The sequence below is a fragment of the Pan paniscus genome, chromosome 1, assembly GCF_029289425.2.
Source record: "Pan paniscus chromosome 1, NHGRI_mPanPan1-v2.0_pri, whole genome shotgun sequence".
Lineage (NCBI taxonomy): Eukaryota > Metazoa > Chordata > Mammalia > Primates > Hominidae > Pan > Pan paniscus.
Window position 1 is genome coordinate 68,251,805 of NC_073249.2, and position 20,665 is coordinate 68,272,469.

The window sequence follows — 20,665 nt, forward strand, 5'->3', positions numbered from 1 at the left end:
CAGGTGGCCTGACAAGTGTTTAAAAATTGCCTGAGTTGTTCCCAATGCAAGAGAGATCCCAAGTTCTGTAAGATAAGAATGTGTTAAAAGAATGGCAAATTCCACTGTCTTTTAGCAGGTGGGAAAATATAATAACGTCCACGTTTCTCGGTCCCAGCATTGCCTTCTGCCTTCACCAACACAATACTAGTTTCACTGAATTAATGAATTGGTGAGTGAATGAGTGAACAAACAAGCCATTTAATGAAGAAATCAGCTGGAACTCTGATCCACTCTCTACACATCAAACCATGCTATGCTGACAGTTAAAGTGACATGCCTTCTTTACCACAGAGCAGGGAGTCTCATCCCAAGCCCACAGAGAGAAGTCTCAGGATGGACACATTGGGCCCCTGTCCCCTTCAACTCACATGTGAAGCCCCACCTTTGAGAGTGAGCATTTGCCTGATCATACCTCCCTGAGCTCATCCCACACTGCCTCACGGGGACTAAAAGAACCTGCAACCACAGAGCCTTAGAACCATGGGGCCCTTGGGGTTATGAAGTAACTGACAGTATGGGGAAAAGTCAGTGAAAGAAGGAACTTGGAGCCAGGAGATGTGGGCTCAAGTCCTGGATCTAGTGCCTGCTAGCAATTCATGTGCCCTCTCTGATCCTCAGTTTCTTCATCTGTAAAATGAGGCTAGCACGGTCTTTTCTATGGCATTATGAGGACAAGATGAAGCAATGTACATAAATGCGCTTTCTAAACCATGCACACCCTCAACTTATAGGCCAAAGAACACTAAAGTTTAGGAGGTCAGAGGTCACAGGCAGAATGTGGTAGCCCAGGCCCCCCAACTAGTCATCTCTTAGCAAAGATCAATAAGAGCAGGTCTTACACTGAGCCAGCTGACTGACACCTCAGCACCCACTTCCCTCCTGTCAGCACCGAGAGCTGAGAAGTTGCGCAGCCTCAGCCCTGAGGCACTGTGTCATGCTCCAGCACCTGTCATTCCTCCTGTGCAGAGGGGAAAATGGGAGGTGACACCTGGAGATGAGGTGGGAAGGAAGAGCTGTCAGCAGGGACTGCTGTGGGTGCAGGTGTCAGGAAGACAAAGGGGGATACCAGGTGGCCTGGTAAGGAGGCTGCACAGGGCAGGGGTCAAAACACCAGCCCTGGATCAAAAGGCACAATTCTGACTCCTGCATCTGCCATTAAGAGGCAGGTGTGATCTTGGGCGAATAACTTACCCTCTTTGAGTACCAGATGACTCATCTCTAAAGTCCACTTTGCCTGCCTCCCTGGTTGGTATCACATGTCATTGAATCTACAACCCCAACAATTGTAAGATGCCCCGTAATTTTATGTAGCACTAAGAAAGAAAAACATGCTGTCAATTAAACTATATCATGCCATTATTGTAAGACACAGGCTGATTTCAGCAATGTTCCAGCATGAAAAACGTGCATCTTAGAGCCACACAATGTGGTAGATGAGAGCATCATGTGACTGTAAGACTAAATATGATCATGCATTCCTGTGGGATAGAACCGCAACCCTCAGCCCCTCAGCGGGGATCTCAAGAGGACCAAGCTCTTTGCCTGGAGCACATTCACCCATGAATTGAGGAGAAAGGGAATGGTCCATGCTGAGAAGAGGGCTAAGCAGCAGGTCTGGAGGAGGAGCAGGAGCAAAGTCCTGTGAGTTCATATGGAAATCAGGGGCCTGTGAAGGCAATTCACAAAGCCAGGGACATCTGAAGAGCCACTAAGAAGGGAAGATGTGAGGGATGGGAAAGAGAGCACAGAGAGGACAACTGACTCAGCCAAGCTCAGCACCTGCACTGACTCTTGAGCACCCCCTGGACATGCAGGCAAGGACCCAGGGGCCCTTCTTGGCTTCGCTGACAAAAGAACCCTATGGGTCCCTATGAATCTGCTTCTTCAACAACCATGTAGCAACCCTTATTTGCAGAGAGATTAACATCTACTGGAAGTCTTCTCTCATGCAGTCAAACAGTCCAGTTTCTCCACCTCCTCTCAGCCATTAGTTCCCAGACCCCACACCAGAACAGCCGTATACTCCTCCAGAAGTACTTCTTCAACCTTGTAAAATGTCTCATAAAATGTGATATCCAAAAGACGTACGTTGGAGCATCTTTAATAATTATTTATCAGAGCCAAAAAACAGAAAGAATCCAAGTGTCAAGTAACTGCAAAAATGAGAAGCAAGATGTGTACATCTACTTAACAAACTGCTGATCAGTCATTACAGATTTTTACCAAAATATGCAATAACATGTAATATGCTCATACTATATTGGGAAGAAAGCAGCAAAATTACAAGCATTTAAAAGACAGCTTGCTTAGCATCGAAGGCCTGGAAGGAAATACCACAAAACAATCAGGAATTTTTCTGAATCAGTGAATTTTTTTTTTCTTCTTTTGACTTTTCTGTATTTTCCATATTTCTTTAATGAACATATAATCATTTAAAACAAAAATAAATGGACTAGACAAGAAATTTCAAATGGATTCTGCCACATATAGAGCTGAGCAGGACCAAGAATTTACACAAACTTATTATATACACATTACAATACTTTTCTTTTTTTGTTGTTCTTCTGTAGTGACTTATACAACACTTTTCTTCTAGATAGAATCATAACATTTCTAAATGATTCAGATTCTCATACGGGTCTCTTCTAATACAGCACATATTATTTATTTTAGGGACATTTGCAACATTACCCAATATACTTCTGTAATACTATGTAAAAACTATATCTTCATATACTAATTCATATTTAAAATGTAGTAGAATTTTCTTTTAGAAAACTAACCTCCAGAAAATCCTTTTGTAAGGCAACAGATATTTTTAAACATGAATAGTCATCCCAGTCTATTTATCCATTTCCCATATTGAGGGGCTGGCTGCTTACATGCTTCCATTTACATATTCCAGTCCATTACATCTTCAGTGTTTTCTCTTTCACGTAATCCCAATGGTGTAAAGATTAAAAAATAAGAGTATTTTGTCTATTCCACAAGACAACAAATAGATGCAATCATTCCCAAGCCCTTACCCTTCCTTCTAAGACTTTATCTACCTTCACCCCACCTCTGACTCCTCCCTGGAAAACAATTCCTCTTTTCTCTCCTTTCCTTTTGGTCAATCACAGTAGTAGCTAATATTTCGCCTTCCCTGCCATTCTAAGTCACTCTCTTCTTTTCTTCATGGGTTTGAACCCTGTCTGCCAAGCAGTTGGGTAAGGGAATTTCCAGACCACATCACTTGCTGCCACATCCACACAGGACCACTCCTCAGTGCCCAGCTTTGCAGGTACCAAGAGCCACCTGACACAAAGACCAATAGGAAGCCACAAAAGCCCAGGAAGGCCTGCCCGTCACACCATTCCCAAGGCCAACACATTTGCTGCCAACGGCACTGGGTCAACCCAGCTTCTTCATACTATATTCATTTCCAAAAGAATGATTTATCAAATATTTAACTAAATATACTGCCATCATATGTGCTGCTGTGACACTGGGTCAGCCCCAATGTCGTATGGCTATATTAATTTCCACAGAATGATTTATCCAACATTTTAATATGATTTGATTTTATACTATTAACAAATATGCAAATGATAAAAACTTCTGTTGTCAGAACACAAGTCTCAATGATCAGTTTAGAAAATACGGCTGGGGTCTTCTCCAACGCCCAAAAGAAGCTGCATTTGACTACATCTTTTGGCCCGTCTCGGAGGTGCCTCCCAGGCGGGGGTAAGCTGCTTGCTTTGGTGAAAAGGCTCATTGGGAAATGTCACCCTCCCCAGAGAAGTGGGTGTTTAGCCACTGAGCCAAGCACAGAATGGAAAACCAGAAGTGGCAGCTTCCAGACCTGGCTGAGAGTCCCATGGCCTCTGCCTAACACCACACGCATCTCCACACAGTACTCATCCTCCTCTTGAGGTGGCTGACCTATGGTCCAGCACCCTGGGGAATCTTAGCCTTGAACTTTTTCTTCTGCCCCTACTCTACAGATTGCTGTCTTTCCACCCCAGGTTCCCTGCCCCCAGCCACCTCATGATACCAACCCCCTTCATACACACACACAGACAGAGAGAGAAAGTGGACTTACCCACTGAGGACCACGATGAAGTCCATGACATTCCAGCCATTGCGGAGGTATGAGCCCTTATGGAAGATGAACCCCAGGGCCACAATTTTGATCCCAGCTTCAAAGCAAAAGATCCCAATGAAATAAGGTTCTGTCTTCTCCTGTGGGGATGAGGAGCAGAAGCACCAGTGAGAAGAGGACTGTGCTTTATGAGACACAGGCAAAAGCACAGCCTGGCCCTTCCTGGATGTCTGTGCTGGGCCTGCCCATGTGTAGGTGGGAAGCAAGGGTGCTAAGGGACCCTTGCAGGCTGTCTGTGACTCAGGAGTGCACAGGGCAAGGGAGACCCAGGGGAGCCAGCTGTAGAAATGGATAATGTGAGGGTCACACCCAGGGGCTAGACTTCCTTCCCAGGAAGGTCCCTGATGGCCCTGGCTTTGCCCTGAAGGAGTTTGCTGCTCTTCACATAAGTTAGAAGCTTGAAGGTCATCATCTCAAGTACACACGTGAATTTTAGGCAATTTGTCTGCTCTTTTTAGGGGGAATACGTTAGATGTGTGACTCATTTCTTTAAGGAGAATAAGGACGTAAGCATTGGGAAGTTCATAACCACAAATACACACAAGCACTGAGCATCCTTCATCCTCTCCCCTCTACTCCCCACCTCTTCCTCTCGTGTCAGAAGTCCCTTAGGAAAGAGGAGGGAAGAAAATGGGCCTGTGCCTGCCCTTTCTTCTTCCCTGGCTGCCACGCAGCACAGACACAGTGTTTGTAATCTCTTCTTTTCCGTGTGAATCCCCATGGGGTCTGTCATTAGCTTGTCCCCCAGCAAAGAGCAAACCCCTCCCAGAACTCACAGGCAGGAAGGGAATGGGAGAGTGATAAAGCAGAGGAGAAGAAACCAAGAAAGACAAAAGGGGCAAAGGGGAGAAGGAGGGGAATCACATACCAGTCTTCGGGACATGGGGGTCTTGTCATCCTCAGGAAGATGCTGCTCCAGGGCCAGGACGATGCAGTTGGCAATGATGGTGGCCAGGATCATGTACTCAAATGGCGTGGGAAAGTGGAGTTAAGGAACAAATTCACCAGAGAGGGACACAGCCTCCAAGATGGCCGTGCCCATAAACACACAACTCTATCAACCCGCATTGTGTCTGTGCAGTTTGCATGATTTTTATTTGTAAACAGGCAGGCAGGCAAGACAGTGGATGGTCCTTAGCATGTGAAACCAAAAACATTTGTGCCTGGTCTCTGAACACAAAGCATCTTCTCCAAAAAAAGAACGTATATAGCCAATACATAATATAGTTGGGCATATGGCAGACACTCCAGCTACTGAGTGAATTCAGTAACAAATCCAATAACCAAGGCTGAAAATGGAAGGGGGAAGAAAGGAGGAAGAAACATAATTAATGCCATCGCAGACCCCTTGTTCTCCCCAGTCTTCAAACCACTGAACTGGGTAACGATGCTTGTGCACAGATCCAGCTGCTGCAATCCATTGCTCTCCTGGGCTCACAACTGGAGTCCTCTCTTCTAGAATCTCTGCACCACTGAGTAACAGAAGAACATCTGGAAAATAAACAATTCTCTCCATGTGAGCTTCCTTCTATTTTAAAATTCCACTCAGCAATGTACTTCTGGGGGAAGGAGAGGCTTGCTTTGTCCCACCTTATTTTCTTCTAAGTGTCTGCATCTATATGAAACAGAGACTGATCACGAGTCTGGAATCCTGGACAGCAAAGTCCAGTCCTGTAAGAACCACACTACAATGAATGAATGCAGGCTTTTTTCTGTTAGATATTTTTGAAAACAGGTGAGGTGCTCCCTGTGCCTTTTCAAAAACAGGACTATGACCCCTGCAGGAAGGTTTTGCCACATGCTCCGAGGGAGGTGGGAAGGACTCTCAGAAGAGAAAGAGGGAATCACCAGCTCCCAGCGCTGTCATTCTGCATGTTGGGATTTCATTCTGTGATTACTGTTACAACAAACACAAGTTAGCTACTGCAGCTGGTCTTGCTGAGCAACCTGTGCTCTAGAAGATTCTGGAATCCAGGCAGAAGAGAGGAGCAGTAGATCTGGCAAAGTGGAGGGAAGGAAAGGGACTGTTCTTATCTCCCCACATACCCAGACAGGCTGTGTAGGGTGCAGGGCCTGGAACCCTCTCGTGGAGTTCAGGAGGGCAAATCACAGCTATCCCTGCAATGCCCCCCATCCTGCCAGGCTACCTGTGGCAATAACACAATGTTAAGTTAGCACCCAGGGCATCTCTGGGGAGGGCAAGGCAGTGTGTGCAATGAGATGTGAGCTGCTCACCAGTTGCTCTGGTCTTGGTGCTGGCATCGGGGGCTGCAGGGCTGAGATGCTGGCTGTGTGTGAGCCCCTAGTCCTTCTCTTAATCCTCATTTGGCAGTGCCTTCTCCTCCCCCACCACCATGCATCCCTGAGTCACACTGTAGAGTCACACTCACTCGCCAGCAGCTGACCGCCATCGTTCCTTCCCACGCACCTCTAGCACTCACACAGCACACAGACCCCAGAGACCATTCCATGGGCCTCTGCTGCCCTGAGGTTCAGCCACCGGAACTAAAAACAGACCTGGCCTCAAGGGACTTCAGAGCCTGTCCATTGCCTCCACACCCCACTGTGCCTGCTTAAACCCTCCCACTCAGAGGGGCGCCTCCCCACATGGAAAGTCCCTCAGCACCCATGGGCATTCCTCTTCCTTCAAACACTCCGGGTGCCAAGCCCCTGAGAGCCAAACATGCCAGCAGACACACATCACAGACGCCCACCCAGCTAGCATGCCCACCTTCTAAGGACTGGCCCCCAACATACAGCCTGCCAAGGGCCACCCATGCCCACTGATCATAGGGGGAGTGCTCCTCCCCTCCCATCATGGCTGTAACCCAGACCTCTGAAAAAATGCAGAGCAACCAGGGACCACACAAGGACCCAGTGTCCCATAAGCCTTCTGAACAGCCTAGGTTGCCCTGGGCCTGGCATAGGCACCCGGAATCCCAGACTCATCCTGCAAATTAAAGATGGGAACCCAGCAGCAATGGTGGTCAAGGAATCCATACCCTTTCCTGAAAACATGCTTGGGCGATGGGTCCAGAAAGGGAACTGACAACACGCATACAAGTCACTGACAAAAGACAACAGAAGTTGAGAGCGTTGAGAGTGGTATTCCTAAAATGCAGGCCATGAAATACTGGTGCTATAGGAACTTGCAATCAACCAATGAGAGAAAGCCTGGGTTGGGTAAAGTTAAGCAGGTTTCTCCCCAGCAGGACTTCTTGGGGCCCTAATACTTTTGCATACAGTGGGCACACACCCCATCACACACACACACACACACACACACACACAAGGCGTTTGGGACAGCACACAACATTTCCCAAACTTGCTTCACCTTGTAACTCTTTTTTTCAGAGCATCTCTTTTGAACGGTGTTCCCAGGAACATACCTCGGCAGCCTGACACAAAGTGGCGGTCTGTCTGCCAGTCCCCAAGAGCTGGGGGAGGAGGGCCGATGGATCTGACTGGAGTGAAACCAGGGCCTCTTCCATGTCATCCCCTGTCCTGGTTCCTAACAAAAGTGTTCACAACAGTGTGGGGCTCACCTGGTCACTCCTCACAGCTGGAAACGTCTCATGCAATTTCAGACACCTGCTCAGCAGATCCAAGAAGCCCAGTGCCTGCCCTGGGAGGTAGGACTGGGCACGAGTACTTTCTCGTTCAAGCTGCAGACCTCTCGCATTCTCATGGGTCTATGTGGGGTCTATGATTGTTTTGGGGGGTTGAATCTTCTTCCCCTGAAAACCTGAAAGTGATAAGCACAGGCTTCAAAGTAGATGGGTTCTCAGTGCTGAGCCTGCAGGCAAGACAGGTTCTGGCAGCCATGTGCCTCCAAGGCCTCCCCACTCACAATACCCACTTGGACCATGGCAGCTCCTCCACTGCCCCTGACTCCCCACTCACAATATCCCCTTGGACCATGGCAGTTCCTCCACTGCCCCAGCTCCCTGCTTCCACACCCATACCTGCATTTTCCTAGCCAGTTAACCCAAGTATATTGCTCCCTACAAGGACCTTTAAGCTCAACTAGCCCAGAATGTCCAAGGGCAGATATGTGAGGTTTGTGGGGACACAGGCTAGCTCAGGAAGGTGTAGCCAACACCACCGGAAGATGCTCCAGGCAGGGGAATGGCTCTTGGCCCAGGTGCTGATGAGTCAAACTCCCAGTGACTGGCCAGGTATCTGGGTGGCTGAGAATTCATGAGGTCTTGATGGCTGGTGCTACCCAAGGCCCTAAAGTCTAGAATCTAAAGGTGGGAGTTTGGTAATTCACAGGTTCTAAGAAGACCCTATTCTCACTTCCTCTCCAGCCAAATCCTCTTCCCACTATCTGATGTGAGGCCCATTCAGGGCAGCAATCTTCTGGCTTAAAAATATTTTTTTTTGCTTTACATTTTTAAAATTGTTCAGATATATATGCCCTTGAGAGGGATGTCCCTTTCGGCCTTATAGGGCATCTAGACCTCAGGATGAATTCATGGCTGCGGTAATGAAGAACCTGCAGTGAGAATGTGGAGATTCTGTGTAACTGTGGGCTAGGGGAAAGAATGGATAGTGGCAGGGAAATCTCAGGGGAGGTGACCAGAAGAGACCATCCAAGTCTGCCTAGGCCCCAGCCACTCTCCCTTACAGCCCTGTTCTTTAAAGTCTTTTCCACTTCCCTTTCTGAAGAAAGCACAAAGAAGAGGCATTTACATCTAGGTGCTTCTGCCACCACATGCAATGGCGTTTCTTCTCTTTTCCGGTCATACATCAAGACCAAGCTGAAATGCCACCTTGTCAGTGAAAGTTTCTCCCCGTGCCCCACAGCTCTTTGAATTGTGTGACTGTATTATTTCTTCTCCTATTTAAATCAAGAAACTGTATCTTGAAAGCAGGAGTTTTGCTCATGTCTCTACTGGCAGTGCTTAGCAGAGCCCATGGTATACAGTAGGAGCTTAGTCAATGTTCAATGCAGGTAGGAATGAACATGAGGCATTCACTGAGGAGCCATTATAAAGACAGGGCTTTGCTCACCCACTCTGGCCTGAGCCATGGCTCCTGCTCACTCCCACCCTTGCAGGCTGCCTCCGAGGCACCACTCCCATTTCTTCCCGACAGCAAAACTTCACACCCCAAAGCAATGGCTCTGCTACATCCCCAAAGAGAAGAGCCTAGACGGCAAATAACACCCATCCACCAGTCAAGCTAGTGCACCTCAACCTGGCAGACTGGACAAAGACATGACTTAGAAAGGTCAAAGGGAGCTCCGAGTCGCCACGGCCTCAAAGACCATCACCCTTCATGGCAACTACAATCAGGGACAAGATGGAAGGCTGTCCAGGACTCTGACTCTCTGTTCTAGAATTCAGTGACACTCATTACACTCTGTGCCTGACACTGTGTATATTTTAGGGAAGAATATCTATCCCTGGTATCCAGATTGCTTGTGTTTTGAAATCTTGAACAAATGGAGATGATGGGGCAGTAAGGACTGGGAGCCCCAGGGCAGGACCTTGCCTGCCTCACTCACCACTGTGCTTGGCACACAGTGGGGCCCCAGTAACTGTTATTTTATTAATAAATTAATACTCAATTGATAAATGAATCATACAGGGAAACTAGAGCCAAAGGTATCCTTACAAAAGGTACCCACACTCTCCACACTGTATACCCATTTGAACTTTTTATACTGTCCACTGTAGACACACATGACCTATTTAAAAAAGAAAATAAACCAGCATACATGGAAGATCCCTTTCATGTTTAAAAAAAAAAAAAGAGAAGGCCAGGTGCAGTGGCTCACGTCTGTAATCCCAGCACTTTCAGAAGCTGAGGTGGGCAGATCACGAGGTCAGGAGATCAAGATCATCCTGGCTAACACGGTGAAACCCCATCTCTACTAAAAGAAATACAAAATGTTAGCCAGGCATGGTGGCACGCACCTGTAGTCCCAGCTACTCGGGAGGCTGAGGCAGGAGAATGGCGTGAACCTGGGAGGCGGAGCTTGCAGTGAGCTGAGATCGTGCCACTGCATTCCAGCCTGGGCAACACAGCAAGACTCCGTCTCAAAAAAAACAAAAACAAAAAAAAAGAGAAGGGAGAGAACGAGAAAAAATTCTGTCTTGCTGGAAGGATGATGAGTCTTCTCTCAGTAGCAGGGTTATTTTCACTTTCTTCTTTACTCCTCTAACCATTTTCTGAGTGTTCAAATGAGCATGTGTTCATTTATCACTACAAAATCAATTAAAGCTATATGTATCCTGAAAAGAACAAATCAACACAAAAACCCATCCCAACCTGAGAGTGAGGAGGAATGCGATGGCCAGAGAAATCAGAAAAAGACTTCGGAGAGGATTAAATGCAAGAGAATGAAGGGACCTGGCCAAAATGAGGAAATGACCATGAAAGCACTTTGAAACCTGCAAAAGACATCTTCCTTCCTGCCTTCCCTCCTGTACCAGCTCACTGCTCACTAGAGGCCTCATTTCATAAACTTTACTGGCAATCTCCTCAAACACCCCTTCACTCCTTGCTCCCTCTGAGCCCATTAATGAGGACCTGTGTCGCTCCAACTCTCTTTCTAGTCTAGCAGTTTCAAGACAATCATTAGGGAAATGATAAAAATAGGTTCGCTTATTGATTTATCTCCTTTACCCAATGCTCCTTCCTTTGAATGGTTGACTTGTTTCCTTAGCAACATGGCTAATTTGAGCAGCACGACGTGGCCTGCACACCTGCCATTTGTTCATTTCCTTCTTGAAGCACAGAAAGCTGGGGCAAGGGTGGTGATGCTGGTTCTGCTGTCACCGGAGCCCTGGGGGCCTGGCCTGGAGCTGAGCTCTTCATCTGCCTGAGCCTGAAGAGCCTCCTCATCATCACCTCTCAGGTACAGATCTGCAGGTACATGCTTGGGAAGGACTTAGGCCTCAGGCAGTAAATATTGGGTGTCCCCAGGCAAACATGCATCTCTATCACCACCAGGGGGCTCATCCTGAAGACCTCTGTACTCAGCTGTCTCCTCCCAGAGCCTATGACATCCGAACACTAAGAAGGCCATGCTCTGAGGGGTAAGGGGCCACCAGGGACAGGCAGGCAGATAGAATGCTGTGCACTCTCCCAACTTCAGCCTAATGCAGAATATGCTTTTGTGGGGAGCAGTCGGTGGGCACTCAGGCACTTCCTGGAAACTCCTCGGGGGGTATAGAAGAGTCCACAGTCTGAGGGGAGGCATTCCTCAGCCTCCTTTACCCATTTCCACCCCTCACCTCAGACCCTACAGGAAGACCTGTCTCCTTTTCTCCCTTCAGTCTCATGTTTTTGGATGTCTAAATCCAAGAGATGTAACAGCCTCAGAGGATGGCATGGACGCCTTCATGCATGTCTTTCCACCTCTTCCTCATGTGCACATAAATATCATCCTAATAAGTGGACTTTGACTCAAAGACAGTAACAGAGAAAGAGCCTTAACTAGTCTGTGATTCCCTATTAGCATGACACCAAATAGACATTTTACATATGAACAGGAATGAAATACAGCTATCCAAGCCTTCCGTGTAACTTCAGAATCTTCTTCAAGACCTGGAATGCAATGGAGAAAATGTAGCTTGGTAAAGGAAACCAGAGCCAGGCCTCCGACTGCAAAAGCTGTCCCAACACAGTACTCAAGAGTCAATGAAGGGTTATGACCATCCATTCCCACAGAACCAAACAAGAAATACAAAAGGACTGAAGCCTAAAATGATACCGGAATCTGAACTCCCTCTGAAAACTGTAAAGTGTTGCACAAATACAGTTACTTTCAGTATCCTACTAACTCAATCTTTCAGCATCTACTGTGGCTCAATACTTTGGGGAAAGCATCTGTTGGTGGTCACAGCCTCCAGCCCTCAGGAGTGGGTTGGCTGGCTGTAGCCATGGACTGACACAGAGGAGACCAACTCCAATAAAGGATTTAAAAGAAAATTATGGTAATGGGCCTCCGGGAAAAGAGCAAAGACATTTGGCCCAGAACCTCCTGAGAATATGGAAAGCGCATCCAAACACCAGTCCCCAGAGGAGGATTTATGAAGCTGATGGCTCTGATGCAATCTCTCCCAGTGATTAGAAGGGATATTAATCACACCCCAGGCCAGGGCTAAGAACAGGAGGGGTTGAACCATCGCAGAAGTCTGGCTCCAGTTCCCACAGACCCTGATGGAAATGCAGTGAGATCATGCTGGTGAGATCATATGACCCTCGTCTGAGCCGACTGAGAAAGATACATCTGTCCTGGAGGGACGAGTAATGCCAAAGACATAAGACCTTGTGCCTAAAACCCAGACATAGCAATAGTTATGACCATCACTTCAACAGTGTGTCTGCATCCCTCATGGTCTTCCTTACCTTCCTAGAAGCAGACATTCTTACAGAAATCTCTGCTTCCTAACCTGTCTACACAAAAGGAAAATTCAAACCTGCCCTGTTCAAACAGGCCTGGCCTGGCCAGGCACAGTGGCTCACGCCTGCAATCCCAGCACTTTGGGAGGCCGAGGCGAGTGAATCACTTGAGGTCAAGAGTTCAAGACCAGCCTGGCCAACATGGTGAAACCCTGTCTCTGCAATTAATACAAAAATTAGCCAGACATGGTGGTGGGCACCTGTAATCCCAGCTACTTAGGAGGCTGAGGCAGGAGAATAGCTTGAACCCAGGAGATGGAGGTTGGCGTGAGCCGAGATCGTACCACTGCACTCCAGCCTGGGGGACAGGGTGAGACTCTGTCTCAAAAAACAAAACAAAACAAAACAAAACAAAAAAGAACAAACAAGCAAAAACAGCCCTGGCCAGTCCAGCTCCCTTCCTGGAGGGATGTTTCACATTTTCTCCAGATCATGGCATAAAGTAGAAGTGAGTATGAGGTAAAAAGATGGAGAGCCAAGAGGGCTTTCTAATGCCTCTCAGCAAGCCGCTCCACCCTGCCCAGGTGAGAGGGCCCAGGTTAAGAGATAAGCAATGGTGCAAGGAGTCTTGGCCCAGGGCTCCTTCTGGACTTCTTTGCACTTACTCCTATGGCTGCCCTGGCAGGACATGGCAGCCCAAAAGAGACCAGCCCAGAAAAGGGAATAAACAGACAGAACTATTCCTGGAGATTCTGAGGAGCTATAGATGAACTTTTCAATTCTCTGAAAATAAATGTTAACCTTCCAAATTTATCAATATATGGACTATTTTCCTATTTGGGTAGTCCATACTTTTAGGTTTCCTGTGTCTGTTCTGGGCTGATCAACAGAAGGTGAACCACACATCACCTCCAAAGGGCAAGAGGGCTAAACCACTGTGTTTCTCCATGTGACAGTTAGCAGTGCACAACTCTGGCCGCAAACCTGGAAGTCCACCCTGCATATCCCTCCCCTCCCCTCTCTAACCACGGCAGGAGACATGCACTGTCAACAAGCAGAAAAACATGAAAGAAGGCTCTGCCTACTCCATACTGTCCCATGTCATCATCTCATTGCTTTCCTTGTGCAATTTTTCTCACCACCCAACCTCGTCTTAAAAAAAAAGACTAAAAAACCAAACCCCTTTTCTTTTTTTAAAACAAAACAAAACAAAAATGCATCATGTGACTTCCAGCCTTAACATCAGTTTTTTAACTTTGGTTTCCATGGTGGTGGGATGCAACCTGCCATCGCCATGACAACAGCTGCCTCTGTTCAAATTCACCATCTGACAGGCAGTCCTGAACAGACACACACCTCTCTCCTTCTTAATCCCTCTCTCTCTCTCTCTCTTCCCCACTCCTGCTGTCAAGAAGATGGAAATGCCATCACACCTACTCCTAAAAACCTAATGAATGAAAGACAAATAAAGCAATATTGAGAACATAACAAAGAGGCAGAGAACTCCTCAAAACGCCTTTTGTTTGCCAATACAATCCTGCTGCTCTCTCATGGAGGTCAGTGGACTCAGTTACTCAAAGCAAAAGATCCTAAGCATTACCCATTTAATGCTGGCTGTGAAGGCAAGTCCAAATTCTCATTACTTTAGAGCAAAGAACTCCCATCTGACTCCCAGGACCCTGCCCTCTGGATAAAATGGCTGAAAGGAAGTGCACATGATTGCTACTTTGGTGAACCAACACTGAGGTCAGTTCCAGACTCATCTGGGCCCTGATTCCCAAAGGATGGGGAGTGCTGGTTCTGAGAAAATAAGACAGTACTGTCTCCCTCCCTCCTCCCACTGCCATGCCCCTTGCAGTTACAGACAGCTGGATAAGTCTTAACAAATTCATTTGTTTTGCGTGTGACTGGATCCTGGACTCAAAACGCTGTCATTCAACACACAGCTTTGGTGAACAGCAGACAAATGATTGAACGCTAGAGAAAAGGGAAAAAAGAAAAGGGGAGCATTAAAAGCCTCTGGAAGAAAACAAAACAGCAGTGGGAAAATTACCTGTTTCAGAAACGAGAATTTGTGTTTTGATGACACTCTGATGAATTGGAGCCCATCAAGAGTTCTGGCAGCAACGTGCATTTCAGGGAAGATGACTATGAGGTGCAATCAGCAACCCCACCCAAGACTACACCCCACTTCATATCAACACCAGCATCATGGAACTGAGACAGCAAAAGAAAAATGAAAAGCCTTTTGTGAAAGAGTCCATAGATCACCTGTGGGAGAATGTTTGTTTTCCTCTGAAAACTCTGCAACTGTGCCCTGGCATTCAAAGATACCTACTGAGCCTGCAAACCACGTGAGATAATGTTGAAAGAACTAGGGATACTCAGCTTGGAAAGGGAAGACGAGAAATACATCACAGCTGCTTTCAAATATCTGAAGGGCTAGCTTGTAATAAGGGGCTCAGATGTTTTCTAAGTTATTATGGAGGCAAAGACTAAGACCCAATGTGCAGAGTACCCATCCGAAGACAGATCTGGAGCAATAAAGAGAAGAACTTCCACTGTTCCACAAGTGAATGGACTATTTTGTTAAGTAGAAAACTAAGTGTTGTGCTAATAGATGTTTAACATCAGGGGAAAAGCCCCAATGTGTAGCATTTGCAAATTTCTGGGGTATAAATACTCTCTCCATGGCCAATTTCAAGCTACCATCTTGATATCACTGAACATGGAGTCTAGAAGAGACACACAGAGAGGACACTCAAGAGCTGGGACAAGCCAGTTTCAGCACAGTACTTATTGTGAGTTCCACATATCCAGGGGAGTGTCAAGGATGTTAGGGAGGTGACTGCTGTATTCAATGGTAGTCATGCTGGATCAACCTTCATATGCATAAGGGATGAACCAACCAGGTAGGAAGCAAGGTCAACAACTCTTAGTCACCTGCTCAAGGGCCTCCTGGGTGAGCCTTACTCTGTCCTTCAGCCTCAAATGGCCTCCTCAGCCAGACCTGCATTCAGGATGTCTGGTCCATCCCCCTCATCACAGAAGGCTGTTACCTGTGCAGCTGGAGGTGTGTCGGAAGCAGCCACAGGTGAATGGCTTTGTCAATGCAGTGAAACATAAGAATTAATCACCCCATTCTCTCAGGCTAAATTTCAAGACACCCAGGCGGCTCCTGCTATTTCACCATAGCCTGCAAGAAAACTGAGAGGGAGCAGCCAAGACCTAATCAAAGTACACTCAAAAGAAACAGAAGGAAGTCAGGTAACTGGCTCCCCTCAGTCTAGAAGATCAGTGGATCTCAGCCATGGCTGGACCATAGAATCACCTGGAAAGCTTTTCAAAATTAAGAATACAGGGGTCCTATCTCCAGAAATTTGGATTTAATTTGTCTTGGGTGCAGTCTAGGTGTCAGCGTTTCTAGAAGTTCCCAGGCTTATTCTAATGTGCAGCCAGGCTTCGAATGCTGGAGACCAAGAAAGTTAATCGTGTCCTCCAATCAGCTGAAATAACAATGATGGAAACTAGAATCCCAGAGTCTCTACAGTGGGAACTGAAAGGCACCTTAGAGTCTTAGTAACTATTCCAACACACTCATTTTACAGATGTAGATGCTGAGACCAGGAAAGGAATGAGATTTTTCCAGAACCAGGGCTAGAAACCTCTCTGTACTCTCAGCCCTATACCCTGAAAAGCTTGGAAAACTATTATCAGAATAATCAAATAAAATTCCCTGGTCTCTTAGCTCCAATTGAGAATTCTAAAAGAAAGGGATCTAAAGATCTTTTTATTTGAGCTGCTTCCTCCTTCCCAGGAGTACTCAATTGTTCTCAAAGAGCTACCTCTTAAGGCAGAGTCTGGATAATTTGCCTTTCTTAGGGCTACTGAAGAGCCCAGCAACCATTCTGAGATGAGTGCTTGCCTAAGCATCCATCTATTCTCCCATCTGCTGAGATCTGCTCTTGGTTTTACACTGGGTAGAAGTCCATTGCCTATTGAGTTTTATATTATCATTTCACAAAGTTCTCCAGCAACGTATTTGGGAAAGAAGAATATTAACCATTTTTCTGAGTCACTGTTTCCAATTCTCACTGGATCTCTGCTGGTTGGCTTCACCTCTATGAATATCTTTCTCTTATCCATTCCTATTTTTTCTTACGTAAGTCCTTTCTTATTAGTCATGATCCTTATATCCAGCCTCCTATGCCCCAAACACCAAAAACATATACTTGCTAAGGATGAGGAAGCCCCAGAAGAGAAAGAAGGGACTAGAGAGAAGATGGTTGAGCACAGAAAGGGTACAGAGGAAAGAAGAGAAAATGTGACAAAAGGATGCTGGCACTTGGTCGGGGCCCTGGGTTCTAGGCTCTGCTCTGCCACTTATTGAGGCAAATCATTTAACCTCTATGGCCTTCAGTTTTCTTATGGATAAGTGTGAGTTTGATTCAAGTTTCTTTTTATTCTCTATAAATCTAATATTCTAGTATTCTGTTATGCTAATGAGGAACATGATGGGAAGGGAAACGGAGGAGAAAGAAAGAGCATACATGATTACAACTGAGAGAAGCCATCTTTGGTGAAATTACTAATGAGGAGATCCCACAATAGCATTCAAAAATGGAAATCCTGGCACACCCAGGGACATCTTGAAAGGGTCTAGAGTCCATGGAAATACTTCTAAATTGTCAAGCATAGGAGCTCCATGACCAGTTGGATTCGCTAGCAGCTTCTCTAACAGAGTTAAAGAAAAGCTAGAATCTTCACAATGGTGGCCTGGGAGTGAACCATTGTGGAAAAGCTGCCCTTTTCCACAAACCTACTATAAGCCTCTTCTATAGTCTTTATCAGGATATAAGAGTCTTTCTGCAGTCTCTCTATAACCCAACCCTCATTTCCTTAAAAAGCTGCATTCAGTATGTAAAATTTCAAGAGAAGGTCATGAAAGCTGCCACCTCCACACTATGACTCACACTATGGGTACCCCAGAACAGAAAGGACTGAGGGTAGACTTCTCTGAGAACCGGAAAAAAGAAAATGGACTTTCCATGCTAATATTGAAAGGGGAACTGGCATTTCCAAACCAAACGCACTCTGCAGACAGATAAAGGAACTGCAGCAGTGGAGTTTTGGGGGGGAAAAGACAAAATAGCAAAGATCTCAGATTCCGACTCAAGCTCGCATTCCAGTGACCCAGGCCAGGATGTCTCAGGTCCATTTCATGATGACCATAATGATGGGAAAGAGATAGTTGCTCTTCTTCCATCTACTGATCCTTCACTCCTTCATGAGTTAGCCTCATACCCAGTGATGCTGCAGATGCATGCAAGTAGTTCACAGTGTCATCCTAAAAAGATACTCTGTTAGGGAAGAGTACCTGCTGGTCTTCTGGTCTAACCCAAGGCAGCATGAAACAATGGAAAGAGAGCAGCCAGTGGCAGCAGTCAGACCACATCTATCTGTGACCTTAAGCTAATCATCTATAAAATGAGAACAATATCCACTTCACCCGGGGTTGGATTAAATGATACACTCCTCTAGAGCACACTGTAGAGTGCCTGTCATACAATAGGCATTCATTAAAGGTTAGTTTCCTCCATCCATTCTCAGGGATGCATATTGAGGAACAGAAAGCTCTCCAGGCCTGGAGGGAGGTCCCTATAGAATGGTGGTAAAATTATATGATAAAAAGACATGAAGGTAAGATAAAAAGAGAAATGGTAAGGCATATGATTATGCAGGTTGTTCTGCACCCAGCCTTTTTCACAGTGGAAGTATAGAAAGCTGTTAGAAGTTCTAATTTCCTAGAATCTATTCCTTTGCTTTGCTCTCCTGAGCCTGTCTACTGATGTTTGTGACAGAAATGAGCTCAGTCTTTCTCAGCCTGTACAGTCTTTCTGAGTGGGCATTTGTTACTCTTTAATCATCGCCAGGGAAAGAGGTTACCCAGAGATGTAACATCCTTATCCATAGAACTTCAGGTGGGGGGAGGTGGTGGGGCAGATGGTGATCTCAAAAATAAATAAATACCTCTCTATGAGAAGGGAGGGTGCTCTTGCCAAAATGCCCAGATCCTCGGATTGACATAGGCCCATATTCCTCAGACCTGCTCCCTCCTCATGTTACCACATCCACCTACTCACCCCACCTCCAGACAAGCCCACACCCTTCAACTGCTCCTCATATCAACAGACTAGAAGAACACATGCATCCTTGTGCATCCATATGGCTCAGTTATTTCACAAATACAAATTTCCATGCAAAAACAATCCAAAGTTAGCAGAAAGGAGAGGCAGTTCCTTTAACTTTTTAGGCCCACTCCTTAATTTCTTTTGAGTGCTCTGTCTGGTTTCCGGAAGCCAAGTGGTGCATCCTAATTCTCCATTCTCGTCCACACCAGTAAACATTTCCCACAGGTAAAATGCCCCTAAGATCCCTAGCAGAGGACCTTCACAAAGCTCATTAGGCATATTTCCAAGAGTCCCAAGCAATGCAGGTTTCCCCTTCCCCCCACAGCACCCTAACCCTTTCAGAAGCTTCCTCCACAGTTAATGAATTCCAATCTTTTCTCTCTTATCTGATAGAACAAACATAGAGGCCCTAAATACCCAAGAAGCCTAAGCAGATAGGAAGTAGTTAGCCAGGAGGCTGGCAACCCCCAGGAAGAAAATCTGCCCAGATGCCAAGGATCTAAAGGGGATCCTTCTACATGCCATCCATCAAGCCATCTGAAATTTTTTGCTACCATTTTTGTTCAAACAAAGACAAAATCAAGTGAGTCTGTTAAGGTTATAGATCATTTTAAGTATCCTATCTGTTTTTATCAAAAGCTTGCTGGGAAAATTCTGCATCATTATTGCTCCTGAAGATATTTTTTCTGATTGTAAATCCAAATGTGTCCTTAGGTACAATACTGGTATAAAATCAGCATTAGAAACATATAAAGGAAACAGGTTTTGATGTAGATATTTTAAATTTTATTTTTAAAAATGTAAACCCAATAACTTTGAGAAGGAAGAAAAAAAAGTCTTATGGAAAGACTATTTAGCTTCAGTGATTAAGAGCACGAGTTCTGATCCAGGCCTCCAGCTCTTACTGTGCGATCTCAGGGAAATGAGTTAACCTCTCCACACCTTAATCCTTCTAACTATGAAAGACAGAAAACAAGAATGCCTATCTCTGTAGGATTGTCATGAAGAATCAATGCAATAACTCATGGGCAGCACTTAGCACAGTAATCTGACACATAGTAAATGTTCAATAAGTGTTATATATTTATAAATTCTGTCAACATTAACACTAATACTAATACCTAATATGTTTGCAAAGGGCTTTCATACACATTAGCCAATGCTAACCTCACAACAGTCTTATAAGGTAGGCAAAGCAGGGAAAGTGACCTCCACCTCACATCTGAAGACACTGAGGCTCAGGGAGGTGATGAAACCATTGCAAGGTCACGTAAACATTATCTGGCAGCACTCAGGTTAGAAACTTGGTAAGAGCCAGGAGGAAGTAGGACAGCATTGTTGGAAAGAGAAAACATAGCTGCAGAAGTTTAATGTTTATGTATCTGAAATTAACCATATACTAATAACCAAGATTTATTCACAGCTTACTATTTGCCAAACATTGTTCCAAGCACTTTGCATGTATTATCTCATCTGACCTTCACAAAAATCCTATGATACACCCCAGAAGCAAATTACTATCTCTGTTTTACATTTGAAAAATCCAAGGCACTGCAAGGGTAAGCAGGTTGCCTGAGGCACACAGCTATAAAGTGACAGAGGTGATACTGAGATTTGAATCCAGAGGTCATTTTTAACAACGACACCCTAATACCCTAATGCTTCCATGCAGAGACTGGTAAATCCTGAACTCTAAGGTGAAGCTTTCATCAACTGGGCATTGGACTAGATGACATCTAATATCCCTTCAACTCCTGAGATCTAGGACACAACACTTTTATTGTCTAAGAAAGAAATAAAATATTGTCTGAGTCTCTGAAAATGATACCTAAAGTGGACTTTGGAGAAACCAAGATGCTACATCCTGCTTAAAATAGACATGAAGTAGTCATGAAAGTGTGTACTGATTTCAGTAAAGCATGTGACAAGA

The 20,665-nt window shown here is 45.7% G+C and overlaps 1 protein-coding gene across 3 annotated transcripts in view; it reads right to left on the minus strand.

Moving 5' to 3' along the window:
- The window catches only part of CACNA1E (calcium voltage-gated channel subunit alpha1 E), a 498,274-nt gene that overhangs the window by 298,752 nt on the left and 178,857 nt on the right, over positions 1-20,665 (minus strand). For all 3 annotated transcript variants that reach the window (XM_057301979.2, XM_063603599.1, XM_063603598.1), the window contains exons 4-5: positions 5,055-5,160; positions 4,127-4,266 (exon numbers count right to left, since the gene is read on the minus strand). In XM_057301979.2, the coding sequence (XP_057157962.1) occupies positions 4,127-4,266; positions 5,055-5,160 (246 nt within the window). The remainder of the gene's footprint in view (positions 1-4,126; positions 4,267-5,054; positions 5,161-20,665) is intronic.